The sequence below is a fragment of the Penicillium cinerascens genome (genome assembly GCF_028974065.1).
Source record: "Penicillium cinerascens strain IBT 15544 chromosome Unknown contig_16_segment0_segment0, whole genome shotgun sequence".
NCBI classification, from domain to species: domain Eukaryota; kingdom Fungi; phylum Ascomycota; class Eurotiomycetes; order Eurotiales; family Aspergillaceae; genus Penicillium; species Penicillium cinerascens.
Window position 1 is genome coordinate 2,217,164 of NW_026695286.1, and position 26,180 is coordinate 2,243,343.

The 26,180-nt window shown below is 53.5% G+C and overlaps 12 protein-coding genes across 12 annotated transcripts; 8 read left to right on the forward strand and 4 right to left on the reverse strand.

Annotated features, from left to right (window-relative positions):
• Positions 1–1,280: 1,280 nt before the first annotated feature.
• N7498_000813 (Zn(II)2Cys6 transcription factor) lies at positions 1,281–3,731 on the reverse strand (the record flags this gene model as incomplete). The annotated part of the gene is made up of 1 exon (XM_058447876.1): positions 1,281–3,731. The coding sequence occupies one exon, from the start codon at positions 3,729–3,731 to the stop codon at positions 1,281–1,283; it is 2,451 nt and encodes an 816-aa protein (XP_058313287.1).
• Positions 3,732–4,741: 1,010 nt separating this feature from the next.
• On the forward strand, positions 4,742–6,238 carry N7498_000814 (alpha-mannosyltransferase; the record flags this gene model as incomplete). The annotated part of the gene is made up of 1 exon (XM_058447877.1): positions 4,742–6,238. One exon carries the CDS (start codon positions 4,742–4,744, stop codon positions 6,236–6,238), a length of 1,497 nt encoding a protein of 498 aa, XP_058313288.1.
• A 548-nt stretch (positions 6,239–6,786) lies between these two features.
• On the reverse strand, positions 6,787–7,211 carry N7498_000815 (uncharacterized protein; the record flags this gene model as incomplete). The annotated part of the gene is made up of 2 exons (XM_058447878.1): positions 6,787–6,888; positions 6,948–7,211. 2 exons carry the CDS (start codon positions 7,209–7,211, stop codon positions 6,787–6,789), a joined length of 366 nt encoding a protein of 121 aa, XP_058313289.1.
• Positions 7,212–8,064: 853 nt separating this feature from the next.
• On the forward strand, positions 8,065–8,796 carry N7498_000816 (uncharacterized protein; the record flags this gene model as incomplete). The annotated part of the gene is made up of 1 exon (XM_058447879.1): positions 8,065–8,796. The coding sequence occupies one exon, from the start codon at positions 8,065–8,067 to the stop codon at positions 8,794–8,796; it is 732 nt and encodes a 243-aa protein (XP_058313290.1).
• A 399-nt stretch (positions 8,797–9,195) lies between these two features.
• On the forward strand, positions 9,196–10,203 carry N7498_000817 (protein-transporting protein BCP1; the record flags this gene model as incomplete). Its single annotated transcript, XM_058447880.1, has 3 exons — positions 9,196–9,309; positions 9,360–9,596; positions 9,652–10,203. Exons 1-3 carry the CDS (start codon positions 9,232–9,234, stop codon positions 10,201–10,203), a joined length of 867 nt encoding a protein of 288 aa, XP_058313291.1. The 5' UTR covers positions 9,196–9,231.
• A 157-nt stretch (positions 10,204–10,360) lies between these two features.
• N7498_000818 (chorismate mutase ARO7) lies at positions 10,361–11,377 on the reverse strand (the record flags this gene model as incomplete). Its single annotated transcript, XM_058447881.1, has 3 exons — positions 10,361–10,438; positions 10,500–11,151; positions 11,307–11,377. The coding sequence occupies 3 exons, from the start codon at positions 11,375–11,377 to the stop codon at positions 10,361–10,363; spliced, it is 801 nt and encodes a 266-aa protein (XP_058313292.1).
• A 549-nt stretch (positions 11,378–11,926) lies between these two features.
• mdv1 (uncharacterized protein) lies at positions 11,927–14,091 on the forward strand (the record flags this gene model as incomplete). Its single annotated transcript, XM_058447882.1, has 4 exons — positions 11,927–12,010; positions 12,075–12,675; positions 12,739–12,948; positions 13,004–14,091. 4 exons carry the CDS (start codon positions 11,927–11,929, stop codon positions 14,089–14,091), a joined length of 1,983 nt encoding a protein of 660 aa, XP_058313293.1.
• A 1,268-nt stretch (positions 14,092–15,359) lies between these two features.
• On the forward strand, positions 15,360–17,408 carry N7498_000820 (uncharacterized protein; the record flags this gene model as incomplete). Its single annotated transcript, XM_058447883.1, has 1 exon — positions 15,360–17,408. The coding sequence occupies one exon, from the start codon at positions 15,360–15,362 to the stop codon at positions 17,406–17,408; it is 2,049 nt and encodes a 682-aa protein (XP_058313294.1).
• Positions 17,409–17,869: 461 nt separating this feature from the next.
• snf4 (AMP-activated serine/threonine-protein kinase regulatory subunit SNF4) lies at positions 17,870–19,363 on the forward strand (the record flags this gene model as incomplete). The annotated part of the gene is made up of 6 exons (XM_058447884.1): positions 17,870–18,037; positions 18,196–18,319; positions 18,379–18,528; positions 18,599–18,955; positions 19,017–19,126; positions 19,184–19,363. 6 exons carry the CDS (start codon positions 17,870–17,872, stop codon positions 19,361–19,363), a joined length of 1,089 nt encoding a protein of 362 aa, XP_058313295.1.
• Positions 19,364–19,885: 522 nt separating this feature from the next.
• Positions 19,886–21,989, forward strand: N7498_000822 (uncharacterized protein; the record flags this gene model as incomplete). Its single annotated transcript, XM_058447885.1, has 3 exons — positions 19,886–20,918; positions 20,971–21,282; positions 21,340–21,989. The coding sequence occupies 3 exons, from the start codon at positions 19,886–19,888 to the stop codon at positions 21,987–21,989; spliced, it is 1,995 nt and encodes a 664-aa protein (XP_058313296.1).
• A 740-nt stretch (positions 21,990–22,729) lies between these two features.
• On the forward strand, positions 22,730–23,704 carry atfB (bZIP transcription factor atfB; the record flags this gene model as incomplete). The annotated part of the gene is made up of 1 exon (XM_058447886.1): positions 22,730–23,704. The coding sequence occupies one exon, from the start codon at positions 22,730–22,732 to the stop codon at positions 23,702–23,704; it is 975 nt and encodes a 324-aa protein (XP_058313297.1).
• A 403-nt stretch (positions 23,705–24,107) lies between these two features.
• N7498_000824 (sugar porter family MFS transporter) lies at positions 24,108–25,921 on the reverse strand (the record flags this gene model as incomplete). Its single annotated transcript, XM_058447887.1, has 2 exons — positions 24,108–25,585; positions 25,636–25,921. 2 exons carry the CDS (start codon positions 25,919–25,921, stop codon positions 24,108–24,110), a joined length of 1,764 nt encoding a protein of 587 aa, XP_058313298.1.
• Between the last annotated feature and the right edge of the window lie 259 nt (positions 25,922–26,180).

Genomic DNA, 26,180 nt, shown 5'->3' on the forward strand with positions numbered 1-26,180 from the left:
GTTGCCTTTTGGGAAAAAAAAAAAAAAAAGAAAGGATTTAGGGCCAACAGGAAAGCCGCAGCACACAGGGGGGGGGGGCTCCGAACCTTGCAAAGTGGGTCGCCAACGGGGAGCTGGATGCATGGAGCGCATATCATGGCCCAGCCTCTCTCGGCCCTGTAGGAGCACAAACTGCTATGTTCCAAGCTTGCTCTAGTTATGATCTACTTTCTGTGCGTAAGCGTACAGAATTGGGGTATTTGTGTACATTCTAACGGGCTTGGTACATTGGCATATTTCATATTTGAGTTCTGCTTTTCAGGGGGAGGCGTGCGAATACAAGAGCATGGTCCTTGCGGTCTGTTCTCAAGATTCCCTGTATTTTTCAAGGTTTTATTATGATTCAGACGGTGGAAGTTAGTCATTGGTTTAATTAAACGAAGATTTTTGTCCCCTAGTCCAATAGCAAATAGATGAATCGGTGTTTGGCGCGAGATCTGATGAATCATTTACCCCTTGCTCGATCTGAGCTTCAAAACAACCTGCGGGGTGGCCCTGCTCCTAGGGATGTCAAGACGCATCTCAAAGGTCTGGCCAGTCTCTTTTTTTTTTTGTGATATTTCTCATTTTTTGGGATTTTGGATTCTTGTGATTTCCTGGATGCTGTGCGTTGTGCGCGCACTGATCACATAGTGTTCAATGGCTGCCCTTGCCCTGAGCCCTACTGCCCATGCTTGCAAATAGGGGCTGATGCATTTCCATCTGTTCAGGGGCTAGATCTTGTTTTGGCGCTACATGTGAAGTGGAGTGGCTGTGACGTTTCTCTTTGAGTGGCCGGTAATAACTTCCACGTTCCGCCACGGCCCGGAGGTTCGATGTGTGCTCCACTAAGTCGCATCTTGATAGAGGATTAATAATGCAGAACCTGCGTTGGAAAGCCTTATTGGTCTTTTAATTATAGGGTAGTCTCGCATAAAGAAAAGCCGGGCCATTGCCCAGCCGGTCAATGAGTGATTGGGCCGAGGTAGGAGTATAGTGTGAGGTGTATATACAATGCAACCCCCGGGTCATTTCACACCTGTGTGACTAACGAGAACCATGGGCAGATTCTATCAACAAAAAAATATAGAGACGCAAAGAATGGTATCATATCCGCCAAATGAGCAGGGATCCAAGTCGCCAATAGTCAAAAAGCCCGTCCACCCGCCAAAATAGATGCCAAAAACGAAATTAATCACCGTATGTAGTCAGTCATGTGGTAATTCTTGAAGTATTAATCAAAGTAGGAGGCGAGACAATACTTATGCCACCATGTACTCCCCATCACCCCGTTTGGCTTGCATGACGCGAGACCAGCGGAACGCTTGAGAAGTAACGGGTGCCCCACTTCCATCCAGCGGAGGCGGAGGTCCCAATTCGGATGGATAGACAGGGTATGAAGATTCATCAGAATGTTCTTCCCATATCTTTTCCAGCAGTTCCAGACAAGAGATGTTGTTCACGAATCCAGAGTCTTTTGAAATATCCTTACAACGATTTCGAATGACGGAACGGTGGTCTTCTTGAACACATTCCGAACCCACGATGAACAGCGGCCAGAGAAGGTACACATCCGACTGCACAGCACAGAGGCAGTGCATGGCAAGAAGGACGAGGTGTTGGATGCGAGGATGTTGCGACGGGAGACTTGGCTCGGCGAGTCGTTCGCAGTAAAGTAGCGCCGCGTGGCGGAAGCATTCAGAGATCTGGTAGACATCCTGAAGATTCTCGCTAGCCACCTGGTATGAGGGTGGGGTAGGAGGAGTCGGTGTAAAGTTGGAAGGATTGAAAGACAAGGTGGAAGCGGACAGAGGCGGCGAGGGGAACGAGGCCTCAGCGGGTGGCGCAGATGGTGGATCGAATCGCCAGGATTCGAGGCGTTGCCGTAATGAGTGCCATTCGGTCCAGAAAGCAGGAGACGAAGGCTTTCGGGCCTGGTCACTGCTTTGGGGTGGAGTGGGCATGGAAAATCCATAACCGCCCGCCGTGGCTCCTGGTTCAGCAGCTGAAGGGACGCTATCCCAGCCGGGGAAGATCATGGAGGGAGGTAGTGAGGCGGTAGGAATGGTCACATCGGCTGGCCGAGACTCATTAGGCTTCTGGTCCTGGCTGAGCAGGTTCAAACGGCCCAACTGAGAGATCATCTTGAAGAGACGTCCATCGCAGCCAGCCAAGTTCTCCAACCCCCATTCGCCATCGGTGGTCGAGCTGATTTCCAGGCACCTGCCGCGAAGCTGTACATCACGGTCATTTGTGGTTGCAGTAAGCGTGTCAAACCATGAGAACATGCGAATGAACCACTTGAGGTCATCTGTCAGAACGGGAGAATGCCGCATACGAATTGCGAGGAGCCTGGTGACGCCGGCAAACTGTGTTTGAAACTCAGCAACACCGGTGTCGCAGCCATGAAATAAGCAAAGGATCAGCAGTGTGGCTAATACCGAGTCTGATAGTCTGCGATGGGGGTCTGCCAAGTCGGCATTCAAGGCCTTCACGGCCATTCCGCGGTGGTGATTTTCTTCCCGCGCATAACCCTCTACCATCGAGATCCCGTATGTATCTTGGAACACCTCGTCGGTAAGGGCACGATGCGCCAAGGATGACATACGTGCCGGGAGGGTTCTCTCAGTGGACATGTGATTCTTTTCTCGCCGCTGTCGCAGATTGCTCGTGGCCAAGGTCGCAATTGCCTCTTGAAGGGCATCGCTACCTTGAGCCAGGCGAAGAACATGAGTGCGAAAAGGGTTTGTCGGGGTATCAAAAGCAACGATCATAGGGGCAATGACTTCGGCGAAATAACTGATGAGGTACCGCAGGCGAGGTGTGCGCCCTACGGATCTTGCCAGAAGTAGCTGGGAATACGAGGGCGAATGACTTGCATCCCACAGCATTGAATATTGTGGGTTGTTTCTGTCAATTTCCTCATCTGCGTCTTGCGGGGACGTCGTGTTTGAGCCCGCCCAGTTCCTCGCAACGGGCCAAGATGGTATAGCGAAACTAGTGTCGGGACTTAAAGTGGGTGCATAAGCAAGGGTTACCTCGGAAGATATGCTGGGGCTCGAACGACTCGTCACCGCCGGTCGAGTCGGTAATGGAAGCCCGGATATCTGAGGAGGCGCTGCAGATATGCTGGACCACGACTGGGGATCCGGCATGTCCATTGTCCACGCCATTCCATTTGACACATCGGGCACATTCGACGCAGCTGACGGACGGCGAGAATCAGAGTCAAACGAGTGGAAGGTTCCTGCATCAAATGAAGAGAAGCCCATTCCAGTTGTCGTTGCCGCCGGTGGGGTGGTCGAGGACGATTGTGACGAATATTGGGCTTGACTCTGGCTGCTGAGAGGCGTCGATTGCTGTGCTTTGGAAGGTTTCGCAGAGGACTCGCTCGCCGCTTCATCCATGACGGGGAGCTTCTGGCCCCGCAGCTTGCCTCTACTGGCGACTCCTACCCCCCACGTAAGAGTTGTCTTGTACCCGGAGCATTCGCGGCCGAGTTCGAGGCACTGGGAGCAGTACGGGCGTCGTCGATCACATCGAGCTCCTCGCTTAGAGCATGTGAAGCAGTCATCTGGAGCACCGCTCACCACCGTTCTCTTGCGCCGTTTCCGAATCGGCGCATTCGGGTCGGTTTTGCGGGATTTGCTTGATTTGCTTTTGGCCGGCTCCCGCACCGGCTCCCGCACCGGGCGAGTTGGATTCTCGGACATTACGAGCGAGTATCGCGGCAGACACCTAGCAGGGGTCCCATGGGGTAGATTTCAGGGAGGCCTTCGTTGGCCACAGGGAACGAAAGTGTCGACCAGTGCGGGTGAGGATCTGGCAGTGAGAAGTCGGGGCACGGGATAAAGTGGGCCTGAAACGGCGGGACTCGATACGGTTCACCGGAGGGCGGAAGGCGGCGGGCGGAGGATGGAGGAGCGGAGCAGGTTCAATCTGCCATGAGGTAGGGCCGAGGGGGAGGAGGTATATACAGTAGAAGGGAGGGAAAAGGGAAGAGTTGGGGGGTGGATATGGGATCTTCCCGGTGGAGGATGATCCGCGCCTTAGTCGTCGCCTACGAGAACTCTCGACGGGGCGCCGTGAGAAATGGCTCAGGTCTCCACTCGGTGATCCTTGATCCAGGATCGACTGGTTCCTCCTAGCCGGAAATGGTGACATTCTACGGGGGTTCTATCGTTGCGGCAAATCGCTAGTTCATGCGGGCCTCCTGCGGAGTATCGTGGGAGACGTTCTCTTAATGAAGATCAAATGATGCCGAGGTTGAACGTGTATTAGGTTTGCAGTAGTTAAATGCCTGGGTTTCGTTGGGGTCGCCTTCGCAGCTCAAGGAGTTATACTTAAAACATGGCCGCCTGGATGCCCGCGTCCCTCTCAGGCCATTGCGTGTCTCGTAGCACGCAAGTCGGGATGATTAGAGAGAGCATCGCCAAGGCCAACCCGGGACCGCCTTTCTTCCCCCAACTTCATCTCCATCCTTCCACTTGCCACTACCCCTGTCTAGTGCCTTCTTCCCTTCGCTTTCCGACTGGACCTCTACATTCCAACCCCAACAGTCCCAATTGCCTTGCCTAACTCCCGACATCGTCGATCGGCGCCCGTGCGCCCTCAGCTCGCCCAAACCAATCCCCCTGCACCTCCGTGTTTGCATCGGCTGCGTGACGCCCAAAATCAGCCACACCCACCCACTATCAGGCCTCGGCCGCGGCCGCCTTCAGATATGGGTTTGTTTAGGCCCGGCCGGGCGAGGTCCGTCTTCCTTGCCATGCTAGCCACTCTCCTCGTCTGCACGGTCTATCTTTACTGGACTCCGACCACCGCCTCATCCACCGTCTCTGTCGTACCCAGTACGGCCTTCGAGGTCCCCATCATCGAACGTCAAAAGGACTTTTGGAAAACCTTCCACCCTCTCCTCAGTCGTTATGAGCCCAAATGTCCTCCCCCGGCGAACAAGGGCAATGTGCCCGCGGTTCATTTCGATCCCAATGAGGGTATACCACGGCCCGATCTATCCAAGTTGACCGAGGAGTGTCTGTGGTTATTGGAAGGGGCGCATGACCAATTTGTGAAGGAGATCAGCAAACCGGGACGAGATTTGAAACCGGTCCATAGCCATACCCCAGGCACGCGAGGAATCGTATCCACCGCCGGTTCGACGTACATGCCAGTCTTTATCAACTCATTACGCATGCTTCGCCGCGCTGGGTCCACGCTTCCCGTCGAAGTATATATGAAAGACATGGGTGAATACGAGAAGCATATCTGTAATGAGGTACTTCCGGATATGAATGCGCGGTGCTTAGTGATGGGTGACATCGTGGGCAAGGAGGCTATCGAGCACTATCAGCTCAAGATATTCGCTATCCTCTTCTCCTCTTTCGAAGAAGTTATTTGGATGGATGCGGATTGTTTCCCGTTAGGTAAACCGGAGGATCTCCTCGACTCGGAACCATACAAATCAACTGGCCTAGTTACCTGGCCAGATTTCTGGTTCTCCTCCGCATCTCCTCTATATTACCAGATTTCGAAGCAACCGGTTCCACCTATGACGGCCCGTCAGTCAACAGAGGCCGGTGTGATTCTCGTGTCTAAGAAAACACATTTCCTGCCTCTCTTACTCGCAGCCTATTATAACTTCTACGGTCCTTCACAATACTTCCGACTGCTGACCCAAGGAGGTCCTGGAGAAGGGGACAAGGAGACTTTCGTCGCCGCTGCCTCGGCACTCAAAGCTCCGTTCTATACCGTGAGTGAGACGGTGCGACCAATTGGGCATTTCGATGAGCATAAAAGTTCGGGGTCGGCTATGGCCCAAGCGGATCCACGGGAAGACTACGCCCTGACCTCACAAGGCAAATGGAGGGTGAATGACCCAGCCGTGGCGCCCGCTCCGCCCGTCTTCTTTATCCATGCGAACTTTCCGAAATTCAACCCGGGAGACAACGTTTTCGGTACGGGATGGGAGACGACTCCCACAATTGACGAGAATGGCACGGATGTGCGGGCATGGTCAGGTCCCCCCGACGTACTCGAACGGTTCGGATTTGATGTGGAGAAAGCTTTCTGGGAGGAGATCAAATGGGTCACTTGCAAATACGAAACAGTCTTTGAATCGTGGAAAAACAAAGCAGGCCTTTGTCAGAAAGTCGAGGACTACTGGAATAACGTTTTCGCCGAGCCGCACGACAACGCCCTGAAGTTTACCCAAGACGGTTGAGCTCAAAGCTCGATTATCATCCTCCTGCACTTCGAGTCACCGCACGTCGATTGCCAGGTATCCCTAGACACGAGCTGAAGTGCTCGGTCCCAGCAAAGCCACCAAATGTGACCACGATTGGCCTGGGTTTTGACGCCTGAACAGCTTTGCTTTTCTCGGGCAGTCGCCACATCGCTCGGCCGGTATAGAGGAGATACCACCCCATTCCTCCAATCAATGCCGGCCTCTTTTCATGGCAGCCCTTAAGGCACTGCACATAAACGGCCTGGGCCCATCCTGTATATTAGATCTCTCGACCTCTCGGGTGTTTGTCGCACACAATGCATATAATATAGAATAAGGGATGACAACACAAAATCCATCATTCTACAATTTACGGATAGCAACTTGAAGTTGAATCATTTCATTCAAGACCTCTATTTTCGAAGCGAGGTGCAAATCGTTATATCGTACATGAATAACTTCCCCAAACGCCTTTCTGGTCGAGATTCGACCAGGCATGCCAAACGGGGTGGGTATTATGAAATTTTCATAACATCGTGATCAATTTATTTCTTGATACCCTTCTCGCGCAGGCGCTGCTCGTCTTCAGCCTGGAGCTCTGCGTCGATCTGGGCACCCTTGGAGGGAGCGTTGCCGTGCATCTTGGCCTGTTCAGAGGGCATATTAGCGAATGACCAAAAGGTAGCTAAGTTAGAAGTTATCATACAGGCTTGGTCGGGTCCTGCTTGCTGAGCTCGGCCTCGGGGTTATGTTCGTTGTTGTGGTGGTGGGAGGGGTCATCCTTGCGTCCCTGGGAGGCAAGCCTGTTGGCGATGGAGCGCTCGTCCTTGGAGTCGAGGTTCTTGTGGCTGCCCTGCATGCCCTCCTGGTAGGCAGTGGCCTGGTTCTCGGACCGGGACGCATTGCGCTGGTCACCGGCCTCATAGATGGCGCGGGAGCCGACGTTAGACTGGGCGGCGCTGTGAGACATTGTGTATAGAGGAATTGAGGTATTTGGAGAAGAGAGTTGTTGGAATTTTGAGGTGGAAAGTGGTTATGTTTTTCGATTGAAGCACTGGAAGAGCTCCAACTTATACTCGACGAACTTGATGGATGGATTGCCGGTGATGTCACTCTGAAGTCAGTGAGATCATACTGTGGGTCGAGACCCAGACTCGGTGAATTGATTCTCGCGGCTCAAGGCTGGTCGTGTGCACTTTTTGACCTTTTTTTTTCTCGGTTTGCGTCAGGGCGTTCTTGCAATCAAGGTAGTTTGGGTGCAGTGACATCGTTGATGCCCGGTCTTCTTCGATGCTTGCATCTGCGCTCCACTTTCTATACTCCACTCGACTCAAGGGCATTTTATCGGTGACAGCCACTTAATTTGTTGGTCAATGAATTGGATTTTTGTACAATGGATATAACAGAGTCCATTCTTATTCTCTTCTTAACTAACTGTTTGTGGTTGAAGCATTCGTGGTTTGACCTGCATGGGTCGAGTACTTGGCCGCATTGAGGGCTACGGTGACAATCAACCGTGGAGTAGGTGTAGACATTCGAGTCAACTAGTTTCTACTTCCTTCTTGTTCGATGCTATTCCAATATAGCAGCGGATGTCGCAATTGGTTTCGAACGGGTTCGAAACATCATTTTCCCTCAAAATGCGCACGATAGCATTCTTGCGTACGACCCACTCCGGTCATCGGAGTCGATTACGATTATGCACACTGCTGTCGATTGACGTTGCCCCTGCGTTCCTGGTCAGGAATCCTCAATTCAGTAGGAAATCAGGTCTCCAACCCATCGACCCCGTCCGCCATATACCATCCGTACCCTACAGCACAATGAGTGCTCCCGCCCCCACGACGGAAGTGCAGCCCCGCTTCCAGCAACTATTCACGGAGCTGGAGAACCGCTTCAAAACCACGACCCTGGGCAGCGACAAATGGTACATTCTCGCCACGGCCACCCTAGCCGCAAGCCCAGACCCGGAGCGCGCAGACCAGCTATATTTGCATCTCTGCAGCCAACCCGATTACTCAACCGCGCCCGCCCGCCAAGCGCTAGTTCGCCGGCTGCGCGAGGCACTCATCAAAGCCGTCCCAATTGTCGGCGTCTGCAAGCCCATTGAAGCCATCTTGTCCATCGGCAAGGTCGAGCGCGACGAGGACAAGGATTACACCTCCACGCGTGAGGGCTGGCAATGCGACCAAGCCAACCATGACCGCGGCACGGCATGGATGCAGAAGCTGTACGCGCGCAACACCAGCGGTACCTTGAATTTGTTTGCTGCGCATAAAGATTTCTCTTGGTTGTCGGAGGAGATTACTTACGGGCTGTTCCTGTCGGATCGTCAGGTGTTGGATGATGTGGACACTCAGCTCGTTGTTCTTCCCGGTATCATGAGCCAGAATCTGCCTAATGAGACGCACTGGCATATTCGTGGAACGAGGCGTTTGGGTGTTCCTAAAGAGGAGGTGCAAGTGATTTGGGACTGTGTGAAGCTTGTGGCGCAGTTCTTCGATGTTCAGTTGAATAAGGTGCCCACTGTTGAACAGGTGGAGTATGATGTCTAGCATTTATCTTGGTAGCGTTTAGCATTGCATATAGCACATGACATTTACAAGGAAAGTTTCCTGCACGCGATACTCAGTTCCTATTATTATTGAATCCATTTTTGCCGTAAGTAGAAATGTACCTTCCGTCGCGTTACCAGAACGGATATATATTCAGTTTAAACGGGCTTGACCGCGAAATTTGCCAGATGATGCGCACTGTATTAAGATTGTAGCTATCTCAAGAACTTAGAGCAGCTTCAGTTTTCCAAGAAACCGCATATTTTAGACTATTGGTTCAGGAATCGGAAGCTCAATAGAAGCAGGGGCCGGGCATCATAGATCGTGCCGATAACAAGCGATAAGGAAAAAAGTTCGAAAGCGGCCGAGGGGCGGAGCAAGGTCAAAACCATCCTTTCGCTCCGCCCATCCAAGGACACCAGGAATCAGTAAATCATGGGAAAACGAAAGCAAGATCTCGGCGATGTGCCCATGGGTGGCACCAAGGGCCAAGAGGACGAGGATTCCGACGACGTGAGTAGTCCTGCGCCGCACTCTGCCATACATCTTTTAACCCGTTCCAGGACGTTGAAATGGTCAATGTCGACTTCGAATGGTTCGACCCGCAGCCTGCAGTCGATTTCCACGGCCTCAAGAACCTCCTTCGCCAGTTGTTCGACAATGATGCTCAGATATTCGATATGTCCGCTCTGGCCGACCTAATTCTGTCGCAACCGACGCTCGGCTCGACCGTCAAGACCGACGGCAACGAGTCGGATCCGTATGCTTTCCTGACCGTGTTGAACCTCCAGGAGCACAGGGTGAATCCTCCTGAACTCCACCATTTCAATTGCCTAAAACTGACAACTCTCCCAGGATAAACCCGTCATCCAGGACCTGATCAAGTACATCAAGAGCAAAGCCGCCGCCAACCCCTCCCTCTCCGCCCTCAACGAGCTCATCTCCCAGACTCCAGTGCCCCCGATCGGCCTGATCTTGACCGAGCGTGTGATCAACATGCCTTCTGAGGTCGTGCCGCCCATGTACAACATGCTGCAGGAGGAGATCGCCTGGGCCATCCAGGACAAGGAGCCATACAACTTCTCGCACTACCTCATCATCTCCAAGAACTACGAGGAAATCGAGTCCAAGCTCGACCTCGAGGAGTCGCGGCCACAGAAGAAAAAGAAGAAGGCTGGCGAGAAGTCCCAACAATTCTTCTTCCACCCGGAGGACGAGGTGCTCCAGAGGCATGCGATGTGCACCGCTCCCATTGAGTACACGCACCAGCAGGATGACGGCCACTCCGACTCCAAGCGCGCGTTCCAGGAAGTGGGCATCCGCACCAATGGTAGCTTGACCTTGATCGATGGATCCAAGTTCGAGGCTGCTGTCAAGGCGGTTACAGAGTACTTGAACCCGCAGTGAAGGGATAACAATTGTCGTTTCATTTCATGTCCCGTTTACGAGAATCATTTTATATATGTTGGTTTCTTTTGTTTTCTTGCTTCACTACCCTCCAGCGGCATGATTCTATAGATCCCCAAAAGAACCAAAGTTCATAACTTCATGATAAATCCGCTTTTTACTCCCATTGGGTGCCCTTGAGGCGCTGCATGAGGTATTCGACCTCGACGACCTTGGTCAGAGGGATGACGCATTCCTGTAGCCGGCGTGTCAGTTGCTAGCTCGAAAGATCCAACCCTCAAATAGTCATTTCTTACCTTGTACATGGCCACCACGGCATCGATATTGATCTTCTGGCCCTTCTCCTCAGGGAAAGCAGGATCGGTGCCGTAAGTCTTAGCTTTCAGACCCAAGCGCTCCAGAACCTTCTGCTCAACCTTCGCATCCGTAATAGCAGCATCAATGCCCTCACGGTCACCAGCACGAATCAAACGGACAAAAGTCTCAGGATCCTTCTGGAACTTCGACTCAGCAACAAACTTGCCGAAGTGAATCCGCCGCGATAGCGCCTGCAAGCAAGCAACATCGCACGTCGCCGCCGAACCGTAGTTCTCCTGCGTCTCGCCACGGTCCTCACGACCAAACTGGGGGCAGACGGCAGGCAGGATCTCGTTGATGTAGCGCTGCTTGATCACATCGTTGACATTAACGTCGTTGGCGTGCAAGATGCGCGGGTACTGCAGCGGCTGCAGGATCGGCTTCTCGAGCACGTCGGGGAAGAAGGGGTATTCGTCGGGGGATTCATAGCGGCGCACACGCGACTGCAGTCGCTCTTGTTCACGAAGGAGGTAGTCGGCCAGACTGAGCTGGCTGGAGGGAATGGTGACACCGCCGGGCACGTAGATGGTCTTGTTGAGTGGAAATTGGACGCGTTCGATCAGGTGAAAAGTGATTGTGTCCTCTAACCGGCTGCAGGTTTGGGATATTAGCAGCAGTTCTTATGGAGATGTTTGGTTTGAGTGCGCAGAGCTCTACTCTCTTGCGGTGTGACTGTATAGCGGGGCGCGGGGCATAACGAAGGAAGAAATTGTCGCCTCAAGGATTGGAGACTGGAGGAAGCTCACATCAGCTGGAAGCGGATATTGGCGAGGTCCAATGCCTTGGAGGCATCGGATAGATCAATGGCTGAGTCCATGGCGCGGTGGGTGGTGAAGTTGGAGAAAGAGAAGTAACGGGTCTGCGATATCGGGATCACCTTCTCGGCCAAGCCTTGGGGCCCTATTTATGTTGTACGCCAGCAAGCAATTTTTTTGGTGGCACTTGTATTTCCTTTTTCTCCACTTGAGGCGATCTCTTTCTTTCCTTGCACGTAACAGACCTAGTTACGATATAGATAATCATCCGTGCAGTATAACGTGTACTCGGTACTTGACCAGTACCGAGCTCCCTGCTGGATCATTGGAGACGCTCGAGTATCGGCAAGGTAGAATGTACAAAGAGCGAAGACACCTTGCATGTCGCTAGTCGATTGATATCTCATAAAGTAGGAAAAAAATGACTTGTCAATTGAAGGCGAGACCGGTCTCAGACCGTAACCTTGGCAAAGTACCGTACGCCCGTACCCGCGGAACGCGGTAAATCATCGCGTGTAACACATGACGATTATCTCTCCGCAACCTTCTACCGAGCTCCCTTTTCTCCAACATATGGGTCTTGGTTGAACCCCCCAAGACATCTCCAGGCTATGGAGAATCACCGTCGCGATGATTCGCCCTCCGGTCTGTCGGATTACGCCGAGGGCGAAGGCTTGCTGGGCACCGGCATCACCGTAAGCTTTTTTCGCTGCCCGCGACATGCCCCTCAACGCCGCCGGCTAACACGTTCTTATATAGACTCGTCACCTAGAGGCATTCGGCAGAACGGTCACATCAACGGCTGGACACTTGATGGGACCGCCCGACCAGAGCCAGACTACCCACTATCAGAATGCTCTGAATGACATCCACCGCGAACTGCGCCGGCCGACGGCGCAGCGCAAGGTGTTTTCCCTAACGCAGACAACCCCGACCGATCTGATGCGGTCCAAATTGTCAACTACCGAAATCAAGTCTCGTGCCATTTCCTCTCTCCCTGACGCCCTCCTCGCCGACCTTCCCGAAGATAACAGCTCCTACTCCCTATTCCAAGGCTTCCAGGCCTCCGTACCCGAAGAAGAACATGGCCATAAAAAACACCGGCGACGCACCTCCAAAGGCGGAAAGTTACTAAAGGACGGCGAGAAGGCCGGAGTCTTGACAGCTGGACCGGCCGGGCTAAAGGAGGAGCGGAAATCATTGAGCCGGCGGCTTGATATGATGGGCATCCGCAAAAACATGTGCAGCGCCGAGATTCACGAGATTGATAACAAGATTGCGAATTTGCACAAGATGCGCCAAATTGTCCTTGATCGACTAGCGGGCTTGGAGATGGACGAAGCCGCCTTGGAGCACGATCGTAGGTTACCCTGCCAGACGCGTCATTGACAAGAGACCAGCCCCTCTGACTTCCGCGATACAGTAACGGAACTCGATAACAAGCTTGAAGACCTACAACCGGAGGAGACACCTGACACATCTGCTGCGGACGAGACACCCAAGTCTTCAGAAGCCCCGGAGAGTTCGGCCACCTCCTCAGCCGACCCTGCTATGGATGCATCGTTTATGTCGGAATCGATATACGAGAAGTTGCCGACCCCGTCGCCGAAGAGCTTACGACATCGATCTATACGTATGAAATCGTTGACATTTGCAGGCCGCGGATGATCGCTTACAATGGACTTTAGGGAAACGTTCCATGCCGATTTTACACGAACATTTCGCCCCGGGGTCATTGATCAAGGAAATTGAAGCGCACACCGATATGGTCACCGCGATTGACTTCGACTTTCCGTTTGGCACCATGGTCAGCGCCGCGTTGGACGACACAGTGCGAGTATGGGACATGAACGTCGGTCGATGCTCTGGATTGCTTGAAGGACACCATGCCTCAGTCCGGTGTTTGCAAGTGGAAGATAACATTGTGGCAACGGGATCTATGGATGCTTCCGTGAGGCTGTGGGATTTGAGTCGTGCTCGACCCGCAACTCGCGATGGCCGCTTGAATAAGCACGAGCGTGGTGAACGGGAGGATACATTAGAGCACTCTTCGCCGGTGCCACCTTCTTCCAATCTGGAGGACTGCCATGTGTTCACCCTGGATGCGCACGTTGACGAAGTCACTGCCCTCCACTTCAAGGGCAACACGCTTATCTCAGGCTCCGCGGACAAGACGCTGCGACAATGGGATTTGGTCAAGGGACGATGTGTTCAGACACTCGATATTTTATGGGCCGCGACCCAAGCCTCGTCTTCAACGACCACCGATGGGACTTGGCGTCCGTCGGGTCGACTTCCCGACGCATCTGCCGACTTCGTTGGCGCTATCCAATGCTTTGACGCTGCCCTCGCGTGCGGAACCGCTGATGGCATGGTCCGCTTGTGGGATCTTCGCAGCGGTCAGGTTCACCGCAGTCTTGTGGGCCACACTGGGCCCGTCACCTGCCTGCAGTTCGATGACATGCACCTGGTAACAGGCAGTCTTGACCGCAGTATCCGGATCTGGGACCTGCGCATGGGCTCTATCTACGATGCCTATGCCTACGACAAGCCGATCACTAGCATGATGTTCGATTCCAAGCGTATTGTTGCTGCCGCCGGCGAGAACGTGGTCAAGGTCTACGACAAGGCGGACGCCCACCACTGGGATTGTGGTCCCGGCGTTGGCATCGATGAGACGGGTCCATTCCCCGCGACGGTCGAGCGTGTGCGTCTCAAGGACGGATATCTCGTGGAAGGCCGCAAGGACGGCACCCTGGCCGCCTGGACGTGTTAAGCTCGATATAACTTCTATCCCCCCGCCCACAGTACATCCTTGCTTCGGACTCCCGCCTCATTTCCCCCTCACCCGTGCTCGATGTATAGTATTTCATCCCCTGTCTAGAGAGCTGGATGTAGCACGCTGGCTTGAACAGAGTGGCCGGACCTTGATATCGCGATTCTTGTATGTAACTCAGCATTGTTCAGGTATTTCATTCGCTGCCAAAGAGCACCCAAAGTGCATTTGTCGATGATTCTAAAGAGAGATAAAAATAGCCGGAAATGAAAATCGAGGAAACCCGACAAAGCGACAAAGAATACACAGTAGAAGCCTTGGACGGACTGGGGACAAAGCGATAAAAAGACTTCAACCCCGAACGTCAAGACCTGACTCTCTAAATTTCTTCACAACATGACCATTGCAGCTGGAAGCACTTAATTTCATCTCCATCCCTCTCTAGACTACATCAGAGGTGCAAGTCGTAGGTTGAAGGTTGACCATATACAAGCGGCTCTGATTCGCGACGATCGTTGCCGGCTCCACATCTTTTTCGCTCGTCACGTTTCACGCGTCTGCGCGTCTCGACACTTTGAAGTCCGGGGATCGCGATTGATTCGATCTCACTTCCATCTGAACTCACGCCTTCTTCTGCTTCGATTGTAAGTCATTACCACGGTATGTCGCGGTCAGCCCTGGGGATTCTCGCGATTCCTTGCCAGGACCACCCCCGTTGCCGGTCCCCTGGGTCGACTTATACCTCGTCGCTATCCGTTAATGCATTCAAATTGTTGTTTAAACTGTATCTAATGTGATCGCAGTTCTGAAACCTTCGTTCACCCTGTCTTCGTGAGAGGAGACTTGCTTCTGGTGACCAGGGTGGCCTGTTTCAAGGATCGACTCTCTGCGACAGCTTGGTGTAAGTGTTGATTTTCTGTCGTTTCGTCTACGATCCCCGAACTGTCCCAACACACTGCTTTGCTTTGAGCTTTGATACACCTGTCAATTGCCTGGTGTACCTCTCGCGCGTTGCCATCCTAATAAGCCCTGTATCCCCCATCCAACATTCTTGCCTTCCAACCTCCCGCCATCCTGGGGTTGCTGGGAACATCAATCACTCTGATCGATTTTCTTATTGCCTCATGGCCTCATTAACTGCTCATTGACTCCTGAAACCATTCCGTCTCATTGTGTATTTCCTTTTTGCTTGGAGTTTCTATACGTTGGCATAATGACCTTACGCGTGAAGTGAGAGGAATCAGCAGTACCAATACTGACGCTCACAGATGCCTCCCAAGGGCGCAGCTACCAAACTCGGCAAGGGGTATGCTTATGCCTCTTCGGAAGACGAGCTCGACACATTACTTGGTAATTCATCGGCTGTTGTCTTGCCGGCTGTTCCAATTGCAAACTCCTGGAATTATGGCGCTCAAACAACATCAGCTTTGCCCACTCGGACTCCAGTGAACCCGAACATCAGTCCGGGGCGTATTGCCAAAAGAATTGAGGCAGGTATCGAGATTGCGCAAAATCGAGACTCGCCAAGGAAGCAAAAAGACAAAGTCCAGACGCGTTCAATTCTCCGGCGGACCAAAAGGGAGCCCACTCCTGATCAAACACAACTCCAGCAAGATCTCGACGGAGCTGCATCACCTACGCCTTCACCTCCTATTCGAAATACAGTCTCTACAGATTCAAGCTCTGACGACGAGCCTCCTCGTCAGCGCCGCTTATCAGTCATGTCAAACGAACCGTTATATCCGTCACCCCTCCAACGTGCTGGTGACCGCCGCAATGACGCTTCTGCTAGGAGCAGCCTTGATCGTGAAAGTTCGGTAGATAATGCATCTGAAGTGTCCTGGGACCTGGAACGTGACATTCACGAGGATGATCTGCAACGAACACGACCGAGCAAATACCGTGGCGAACGCCACGGCCGCAATATCACTAAACCTCCCCGTCGACCTTCTGGCCTTGCTATGACCCAAGAAACAATCGAAGAGGAGGAAGAGCCGTCTTCAGAAGAAGAGGAAGAGGAGTTGGAAGAAGAAGAGCGGGATGAGGCGGAGCCAGTTTCCAGCGCGTGGACCGCACCGGTACGGACGATTATTCCTTCAATCTTCCGACGTTCTCAATCTACCGAAGCCATCTCTGAGCCGAAATCGCCGAAATCGCCTAAAGAGAGTCTATTCCGACAATGGATCCCATCAACCAGACCAAAGACTCGCGATGACCAGCTCCCAGAACCAAAGCGCACCAACTGGATTCGAGCTGGTCTCGTCTTGTTGCTCTCCTTGAGTCTTGCATTTGCACTCCAAGGGGGCCTTCTGGCTGCGCTTCCGGGTGGTGTTATAGCGAGAATTCGCTCATCCGTTTCTTTCGGCGAACCCCCAATGATGATACCCCCAAACATCACCGAATCCGAAATCTTCCACGGCTTTACAAATCAGGTTTCGAAAATGAACTCCCAAATGTCGAGCCTCTCACGCGAGTTGAGCAGCGTTCGATCAGAACACGCCAACGCCCCTCATCCTACCGACGTCAATGTTCCGGTTGTCGTGGGATCAAGGCAGCCTCCAAAAATCAACTTCTTATCCCCAGCCCTCGGAGCTATTGTCGACCCGTACAATACTGCCCCCACGGCAGACAAAAGCCATCCATATCTCACCCGTGTCGTGATGAGGATGTTCCGCATAGGACCCAACTTCGGACGGGGCCCTCTACCCCCTGTGGCTGCCCTATCACCCTGGGACGAACCAGGAGATTGCTGGTGCAGTGTTCCTCGCAAAGGAGTATCCCAGCTATCGGTCTTGCTTGGCCGTGACATCGTCCCCGAAGAGGTAGTCGTCGAACACGTCCCCGCCGGCACAACACTCGACCCAGGCACAGCACCAAAGGAAATTGAAATGTGGGCGCGTTTCCGCGTCGTTCCGTTGGTCTCGGAAGATGACACTAAAGGGTCTTGGTGGCCCTGGTCTGCGAAAAAGAACCCCCGTCCGATCGATCCCCGACCTGCACGCGAAGAAGGTCTCGGCGGCTACAGTATTCCCGGCGAGAAATCACTGCACGACGTGCTCATGAGCTCCCTACGCGTCTCGAATGCCTTCGAGCCAGAAAGTACCTATTCAGACGATCCAGCCCTCGGCTCAAACTTCTACCGCGTCGGAAAGATAGAGTACGACATCCATAAGGAGAACAATATTCAGCGTTTCGCGCTCAATGCCGTCGTTGATATCCCGACTATCCGCGTGGACAAGGTGGTTTTCAGGGTTAAGTCGAATTGGGGCTCGAATATCACCTGCCTCTATCGGGTCCGACTACACGGACATCTTTGAATGTTTATAGGGCTGGCAAGGCGTTTTCATTTTACCTTCCACTCGAAGGGTTCTACGGCGGCTATTTACGATTTGCTGTTTGGAAGAAAGCAAAGGTTGTTTCGCGTGATGATACCTTGCATTTAGCGAGTTACGGTGGCGTTTGAGGAACATGGGATTAGGATTGATAATTTTAATCAAGATGACTGTATTGAAGGTCCCAGTTCATACGGGTTATACAACTCACTTGTAGGAGTCAAATCGAGTCCAAACCTGAGGAAGTGTAGACGCTGCCTTAGAATTCGGGCGGGGGCAGCACTGGCCCAGTCGAAGGTGGGGGAAGAGAGGGGCGGAGATGCCATGATTGGCATCCTTTCCAAAGTCCAATCGAAGGGAGATATATAGCGCAGGAGGACTCCGTACACGAAGCAAAAGGACCATGTCGGGTCGTCACTAGATGCTCACCCATTCCGGACTCCACAATGACATCCCCCCACCACGACATGACGAAGGCGGACAACGGGCCTCACCTTCTCGGGTCTTGCACCTCCCTCGGTCACGCGCCTTTCGTGCAGCCATCCACATACCTTCGCCCTCCAATGACCTCCCAATCCGAGAGACCAATCGATCGGGAAGAGCGACAGGGCCTCGTGAGTTTGCTCTTTGTGCTGCTTGACCGCCCCGCGCGCTTGGACTGCCATCTTTTTAAGATCTGACTGGGGAAGGGGGTCAGGAACCCTCCACAGGGTCTCGGAAGTCCTAGCTCGTGGCTCATATCCAAATCTTGACTAACTCAGCATCACCACAGCGTGCCATTCGCAACTTCCTGAAGGTCCGCACTAGTTACGACGTCCTCCCCCTCAGTTTCCGACTCATCATCTTCGACACCTCCCTTTCAGTCAAGGAAAGCTTGAATATTCTCATCCAAAATGGCATGACTCCCGTCGCGAACGCAGAGACCATCCGCTGACTGGGCAATCGGGAAGTACAGGCATCGTTTCAGCCCCGTTGTGGGACTCCAAAGCGTCCAAATTCGCGGGTCTTCTGACCACTTCCGACTACATCAACGTCATCCAATACTATTTCCAGAACCCCGCCGCCCTTGATCAGATCGACCAATTCCGGCTAGACAGCCTTCGTGGTGCGTCCCGTCTCTTCCATTGCCCTGCGGAAGCGGCTCAATGCTGACCCGAGCTTCGGAACGTGAACAGAAGTTGAGAAAGCCTTGGGTGTAGCGCCGCCCGAGACCATCTCCATTGATCCCGAGCGACCCCTGTACGAAGCCTGTCGTCGCATGCTCGAGTCCCGCGCGCGCAGAATCCCTCTCGTTACGAACGATAGCCAGACCGATCGGTCCCATGTCCTTAGTGTGATTACGCAGTACCGCATTCTGAAGTTCGTCGCCGTCAATGTGAGCGATACGCAGAAGCTGCGCCGCCCGCTGGGTGAGCTGTTGATAGGAACATACGACAATATCGCCACGGCGTCCATGGATACGCCCGTCATCGACGTGATTCACATTCTGGTCGAGCGCAGTATATCCAGCGTCCCGATCTTGAATTCCGAGGGTATGCCAAAATGCTCTGCCACCTAATTACCGGAGTTGATACTAACGTTCAACCATTATAGGCGTTGTGTACAATGTGTTCGAGTCGGTCGATGTCATTGCCCTGATTCGGGGCGGAGTCTACGATGATTTGAGTCTCACGGTTGGAGAAGTGCTCAAGAAGCGTTCGCCAGTAAGCCCGAATTAGCAGCAACTTTACTGGAACACGGTTAGCTAACCATAATCGTAGGAGTTCCCTGGCATCTACACCTGCTCGCTGAACGACGGATTGGACACCATCTTCGACACCATTCGCAAATCTCGCGTCCACCGTTTGGTAGTTGTGGATGAATACTTTAAGCTCAAGGGCGTCCTCACCCTGAGTGACATTCTCCACTACATCCTCCTTGAGGGAGAAAACGACGAATGAGCGCACCGCGTGAGCATTGTGTATAGGTCGGACTGGGTGGTCCACAGCGCAAATGACGAAGTATGACCGAGTCCTGCTTGGAGTCTTCTGTCGCTATACATATCCCCCGAAATTTGCATCACAACGGCGTTTGTTTCCATTTCTTGTTCTTGTTCACCCACAGCGGTCTCTGCTTTTACTTTGTGGGCTGTTGATGATTGTACAAAGGTAATAACAAGGCCTCTGAAGCCCCCTCTGCTTTATTTCTTGGGCGCTGGAATGGCACAAATAGATTTCTTTGACACTCTATTCCACTTCGATGCTTTTAGACATTCTTTCAAGTGGTTTTGGCCAGCTTTAGGAATCGTTCTGCTTCGACGAACTTCAAATGCGCCAACGTGGAAGCTGCGCGTAGACCGCAGCTTCCCTCTTCCAACACGCTTTCCCATTTCCCATGCAAGTTGCTCGAGTCCTCCGTGTTTCTGCTTCTGCGATGATTTGCCCTGAGACTATATTGTGTCTTCATTTTTACTCATGACCGTCATGCCGTTTTTTCAGGCTCTCTTCCGTCCGGCCAGACACAACCGGCCTTCCCATCCGACCCGTCGCACCTGGCCCCGGCTGCGTCGATCTCGAAGATCTGTGGTGCCGAGCCCGTCTGAACCGATCTTGAGTGCCACTGACGATCCAGAGTGGGACCTGATTGACCACAGAGAGGCGAATAGTTCCACTGCGGGGAACGCATCGGAGACACTGCCTGACGACGATACTCCGCCAGTCCAGACTCAGCACGAAAAGCGAATTTCCACCAGCTCAGGATCTGCTCGTAATCGCGGTGCTTCCAGCGAAGCTCCTCGGTCTCCGCATGGCTCGAAGCGTCTGAGGGACTTTGTAGCTCGCCTGCGCGGAAGCAAGTCCCAGGATCGGTCTTCTGTGATGTCTTTGAAGGATGCTCTTCAACAGACTGAACCTGACGACCCCAAATATCCTCAGGTGACCCTTGACCCTGTCAAGAGAGACGTTAACCTTCCGATTGCATCCATTGTTGATCAAGAGGGTTTGGAGCAGAATCGCAATGTCAGTGCCCAGACAGCTTGCTCTCATGAATCCAAGGACACGGCTGTGACCGTTTGTCGACACCCATCCCAACGTATACCGATGCCCCTCCAGGAATTGAATGAGGGCTGGCTTGCCAGCATAATGAACTTTTCTCATGAGTCGGATCATCCTCTCGAGCCATCGGATCCTTTCTCTGATGGCAAGGCCTCGGAGATACCACGCCCGACTCGCGCATCCGCCAAGTATAGCGAGAAGCAGGAGAATAGACAGTCCGAGGCTTCGCAGGAACAACTGGAACGCAAGAATCCCGAGAGCACTTTGCATCCATACTCCAAGTCGCATATCAGCTCACGTCATGTTTCGACACATAGCAATATTTCCTCTAACAGCCAGTCCAGTCGGAGCAGTCGTCTGAGCCGGCTTGACCCATCCAAGGCGACCGTGGCATTCAATGTGCTGGCCGCGAAGTTGAACCTCCCGCTTTCCATCCCTGTTTATGATGCTACTACCACTGGATGTAAGTGTTTCCAACATTGTTGTTATGAGCCACGTTTGACCAGTCTCTACAGCTGACGAGAAGCCAAATGTTGGAGAAAAATCGTCCCGGCGACACCGATTGCTCTATCGAGTTCGCCCAGTGCAGTCCAACATGGCTCTGGAAATCGATTCCCAGCCGTCGACTCCTAAGCTGCGACGAACAAAGACCTTTGCCAGTCTCGGGCGCCGGCCGGCTCCCATGAGTTCCCTTCAAGGCAGATCGGTCGAGACCCTCTCACGCCTGGGAGGGCATAGTTTCATCGTCTTGCCCGCGGACCTGGCACCCTCTCCGCTGCAGCTACCCGCCTGTATCGTGGCGAGTGTGATGTACTTGAGAAAACACGGTAAGTGAACTACTGGTCTACGTCATGGCATAGCCAACTGATCCCGGGTTCCTGCAGGTGCCAGTACCGCCGGCCTTTTCATCGAGCCGGGCGAAATCAAGGCTGCCACCAGCCTGTACGACCAGTTTGCCAGTCAGGTCTTGTCGGCAGAGAAAGATGACCCCAGAATCGCCCTAACAATGCGTGTGGTCGCCATGCCTCACTCGGAGACCAACCCACAGCCGGGGATCGTGCTCAGCGTGGGCTGGGTACTCAAGGCCTTGCTAGCAGGACTGCCAGGTGGCATTCTCGGCTCTACTCGTCTTTGGGAGGCTCTGAAAGCCATTTATTATTCCGAAACTCCTGCGCCTTCCCGAGTCCGCCTTATCACGCTCGCCATTATCGCATTGACCAACGAGATGCAGTGTGCGCTTATCTGCGCAATTTTTGGACTGCTCACGGGCATGTTGCAGGAGATGCAGCGCATCGAACAGCGGGAACTTTCCGGGAATGCCCTCCGACCGGTGGCAAGCTTGACAGATGCCGACAGGCTGGCCCGGGTGTTCGGTCCGCTGTTGATCGGAACAGGCGGTCGAGGTAGTGTCGGGCAGGACAAAGTGGAACGAGAGGTCGAGGAGCAGCGCGTGGCGGGGCTGCTACTTGAACACTGGCACGGCGTAAGCCGCAAGTTGCGCGAATGGGCGAGCGTGTCGGGGATTCAGCATTGATTCCCACTGTTTATGACTGTAGGGATTATACGGGGGCATTGATTCCTATTGGGGGGTAATTAGCCATAGCTAGGACGAGTATAGAGCTAGGAAAGCTCAAGCTCTAAGAAACTGTATACTTAGGGCTCCACTTTCCAACTCAAACCCTGTTTAGATTCCCGTCTAGACCCGCCTTTCGTGACTGGGCGGCTTGAGATCCCGACTGTTTATTGTCTTTTCCTTCAGTGATGTCAAGACCCTAGCTCTGCAATAGAGGGCCGCATGCCCTGGTGCTGGAGTCGATGGTCGACCACGGTACCTGCTGCGCTTGTCTCCTTGTATGCACAATCCCATTCATCCTGTGCAACTCCTCACCCATCCTGGCTCTGTCCCACCCCCTCACCGTATTCCAACGCGTTCTGCCCGCGGATTCGCTCGGATCTGCTGGACCGTTGGAAGTTCTGTCCGACCGTGGCTCCAACCATTCGACAGACACCTGGGCCTACGCTTCTTCAGGCACCGGCCGGGTCGACGACCGTGGTTCACTTCCTCTTTTGCCTAAACCCCGAGCCAAAGTCTGGTCCTGACGCCTGAGACTTTGATTGGGGGTGATGGGCCTACTATTCTGTACCTGACCTGACCACCTTGTTTCCCTCGCCTGTACGAGACAACGACAGTGAAAGAGCAGCTACTCAATACAAAACAAACGGCAACTCCCACCGAGCTTGCGACTGTGCACCTTCCCGAATTGAAACACTGGTATGTCAACTGTGAACTTGAATCCTCTGCCTAGCAGCCTCCACCTTCCCGACTCCGGCAGCACCGTCGGGCCATCACCTTTCACTGCGCCAAACGCTTTCTCGGGCGACTTTCTGGATTTGCCAATTACAGAAGACGAGCCACAATTCTGGGGTCTGAGTCCTATCTCACCAACAATGGGGATGGGAGGCTGGGACGCCAAAGCAGACGCCGCGGCCTTTGCCAACTCGACGCTGGAACGAGATCTCAAGAACGCCCAGGTCCGCAATGGCCAACCCACGCCGCCGCCCTACGATGATCATCATACCCGCGAGTCATCCAGCCCGGAACTCGAGAGTGCCAGCACACGCCGCCGGCTGCGGGAGTCCAAAGTTGTAGCGGACAGTCTGAGCCCGGATCTGGATGACAGCCCCCCTCAAGAGCGGGCTAAACGGGCCAAGTTCCTGGAGCGCAACCGACTGGCGGCGAGCAAATGCCGACAGAAAAAGAAGGAACATACACAGAAGCTGGAGTATCGCTACAAGGAACAGTCGGAGAAGAAGGAGCGGCTTCAGGGAGAGATAGCTAGCCTGCGCTCGCAGATCCTGAGCCTCAAGAACGAGGTGCTGAAACATGCTCAGTGCGGTGACGAGCCCATCAAGCTTCACCTCGCGCAGATGGTGAAGAAGATCACCGACATCGACGGCCCGGCCCCAGCTCCAGTGGACCCACCGATCAATATCGTTGAGCACGTACCCGTGTCGCCGCCTCAAGCTCCTACACCTACGCCTACCAAGCCTACGGTCACGGGCCAGACAACCTCAACTTCGACTCTTTCTTTCGGATTCGATGATCCGCTGCAGTTGGAACCGGCCGCCGTAGCCGCAGCAGAGGCCTTTGAGCAGCAGCTTCGCCGCGATTCAGAGGCATCGCTTGTTACCGAGTCCTCCTACACCTTTTTGGCAGACGACACCTTTGACGACCTGATCAACGTTTAATATGATAATGAATGCGGAACATGCGACCACAAAAAGGCTTACCCTGGATCAGATCTTTCGTTTTATTGCACTTTTCTTGCGATCCAGTCTGAAACAGCTGGAGGGCGTTTGGAGTTGTTGACGAGCGTGGCAATTAAAGGTCAATAGGCTAGCCTGGCTTGTCCGTCTTTCTCTCTTTATTTGCTTCCATGCGTGAGACCCCCCATCGGGAGGTTAGTTGTTTTGCTTTCTTTAGGAGGCTTCTTTACAATTTACATGGACGGGGTTCTGTACCTTGTTCGGCAATGAATGACATGATTATGCTGTGCATTCATGCTCAGACTCTTGTTTTATCTATACGTAGAATATCCCTTTATACACCACAATTCTTTGTACAATGTAGTCTTTAATCTATACCACGGAGTCAACTCTGGCCAGCGGATGCCTCCTCGAGGTGAGTGGCACGCTTATTGGAGGTGTCTGCAGTGTCTCCAGCGTCTGCAGTCTCCGTGCGGTCCAGATACTGCTCTTGCTCGTTCCGGCCTCTGGTCTCGTCCAAGTCTCCCTTCCAGCCATGTTCAGCATCTGGATCTATGCCGTCGAACATATCGTTGATCTCCTCGAGCGTCTTGCCAGCTGTCTCCTTGAGACAGAAGAACGTAAATGCGACAATGAGAATGTCCAGCACTCCAAACAGCAGGAAAGTGCCCCAGCCTATACCGGCCATGATGTAAGGAGTCGAGAAACTCCAGATAAAGTTGAAAAGCCACTGTGAGCCAACGCCGAACGCAACACCCGGCTCACGGATTCGGGTCGGGAAGATCTCACTCGTGCACGGCCACGGCAGCGGGCCCCAACTGAAATTGTACGCGATGATATCGAGATAAATCAGCGCAACGGTGGCAATACCGGCCGAGCTAACAACACCGTTCTCCGGTGGGTAATTCTTCACCACGCCCGCAGTAGCAATCATACACACCGCCATAAAGGACGCTCCGGCAGCCAGCACCGGGCGGCGCCCGAACCGGTCGGACATAAAGAGCACAAAGATAAGACAAGCCGCCACCTTGATAGCGCCAAAGATACCCGTCAGCAGCAGATTCTGGTCACCCGGGCCGACGAGCAGCGAAAAGAACTGCGGGCCGAAGTAAGCCAGTGCCGTCGAGCCCGTCGATTGCTGTGCCAGGAAAAGGCCACCGCCGATAAGCAGGCGGTGCAGGTTAGGCCACTCGAGCAGCTCGCGAGGCCGGAAGCCCGCCGTTGCGTGGCGCTCTTCTTCCAGGCCGCGGCGCATCTCGGCAAACTCGTCGCTCACAGCGGGGCCGTCACCGGCTCGGATCCAGACTAGACTGCGCCATGCTTCCTCGGTTTTGCCGTGCGCTAGAAGCCAGCGGACACTTTCGTCGAGTGAAAACATGCCTATGCCCATTAGGGCGCCTGGGACGAGTTGCAGGCCGATTGGGATCTGCCACTGAGCGGCGGTGGAGGGCATGGCTTTGACGCCGTAGTCGATCCAGTATGAAACAAGGATGCCGATGGTGTAGGTGAGCTGGTAACAACTACCTAACCGACCGCGGATTTCTTTAGGGCTCATCTCTGACATGTAGATTGGAATGACGGTGGCTGAGCCACCGACACCCAGACCGCATACCACGCGCCCGACATAGAAGAGTGGTAGGGAGTGGGCGTCGATAATCTCCAGCGCAACGCCGATGCAAAATACCACAGAGCAGGCCATCATTGCGATCTTGCGGCCCCAGCGATTTGTCACCGGCCAGATAATGAAACAGCCGGCGAGGGCGCCGGCTTGTTGGATGCCCACTGCGATAGAGCTCACGCTGGTCTCGTCCGCGCCGCTGAAAGCAAAAGATGATTGGAAGGACTTGAAAGTGAGAACTCCGCCTTGGCTGCGTTAGAACGGAGCCGGTTGATGCATAGAAAGGGGGGCATACCAATAACACCCGAATCATAACCGAACAAAGCACCACCGCAGCATAGCACAGCGGCTAGCCAGTACGTGCGCCATCGGGCCTTGGAGAGGCATAATGCCTCCATAGCAGGGTCTAACTGATTCAATTGATCTTCGTCAAGGTGGTTCTGAGGGAGCTGGGAGTATGTAGATGTCGAGGTATGGTTCCACCAGTTCTGGAAGTGGGCCCGCCAGGAAGAGACAATGGATTCAGAAGACGGGGCGAGGGTGGAGGTTCTTGATATAGAAGCGCTCACATGGTCAGGCATAGTTGGAGAAAGAAGACAAGCTAGCTCAGCTCAGGAATGAAATGAATGGTAGTCGCGGCTACAAACGACCGGCTCGCGCTGCTTCTGGCTGGTTAGACTGCTTGATTCTCCGGATCAGCGTGTATTATGTCATGGACAGCCGACAGCCGACGCGCAAGTGAGTGGGGAGATCACGCCATGTTGTCATTCATCAATGCAGATACAGTCTGGGACTTGAAACATAGACCCGATATGTGTCATTGTGAACGGGGAATCCGAT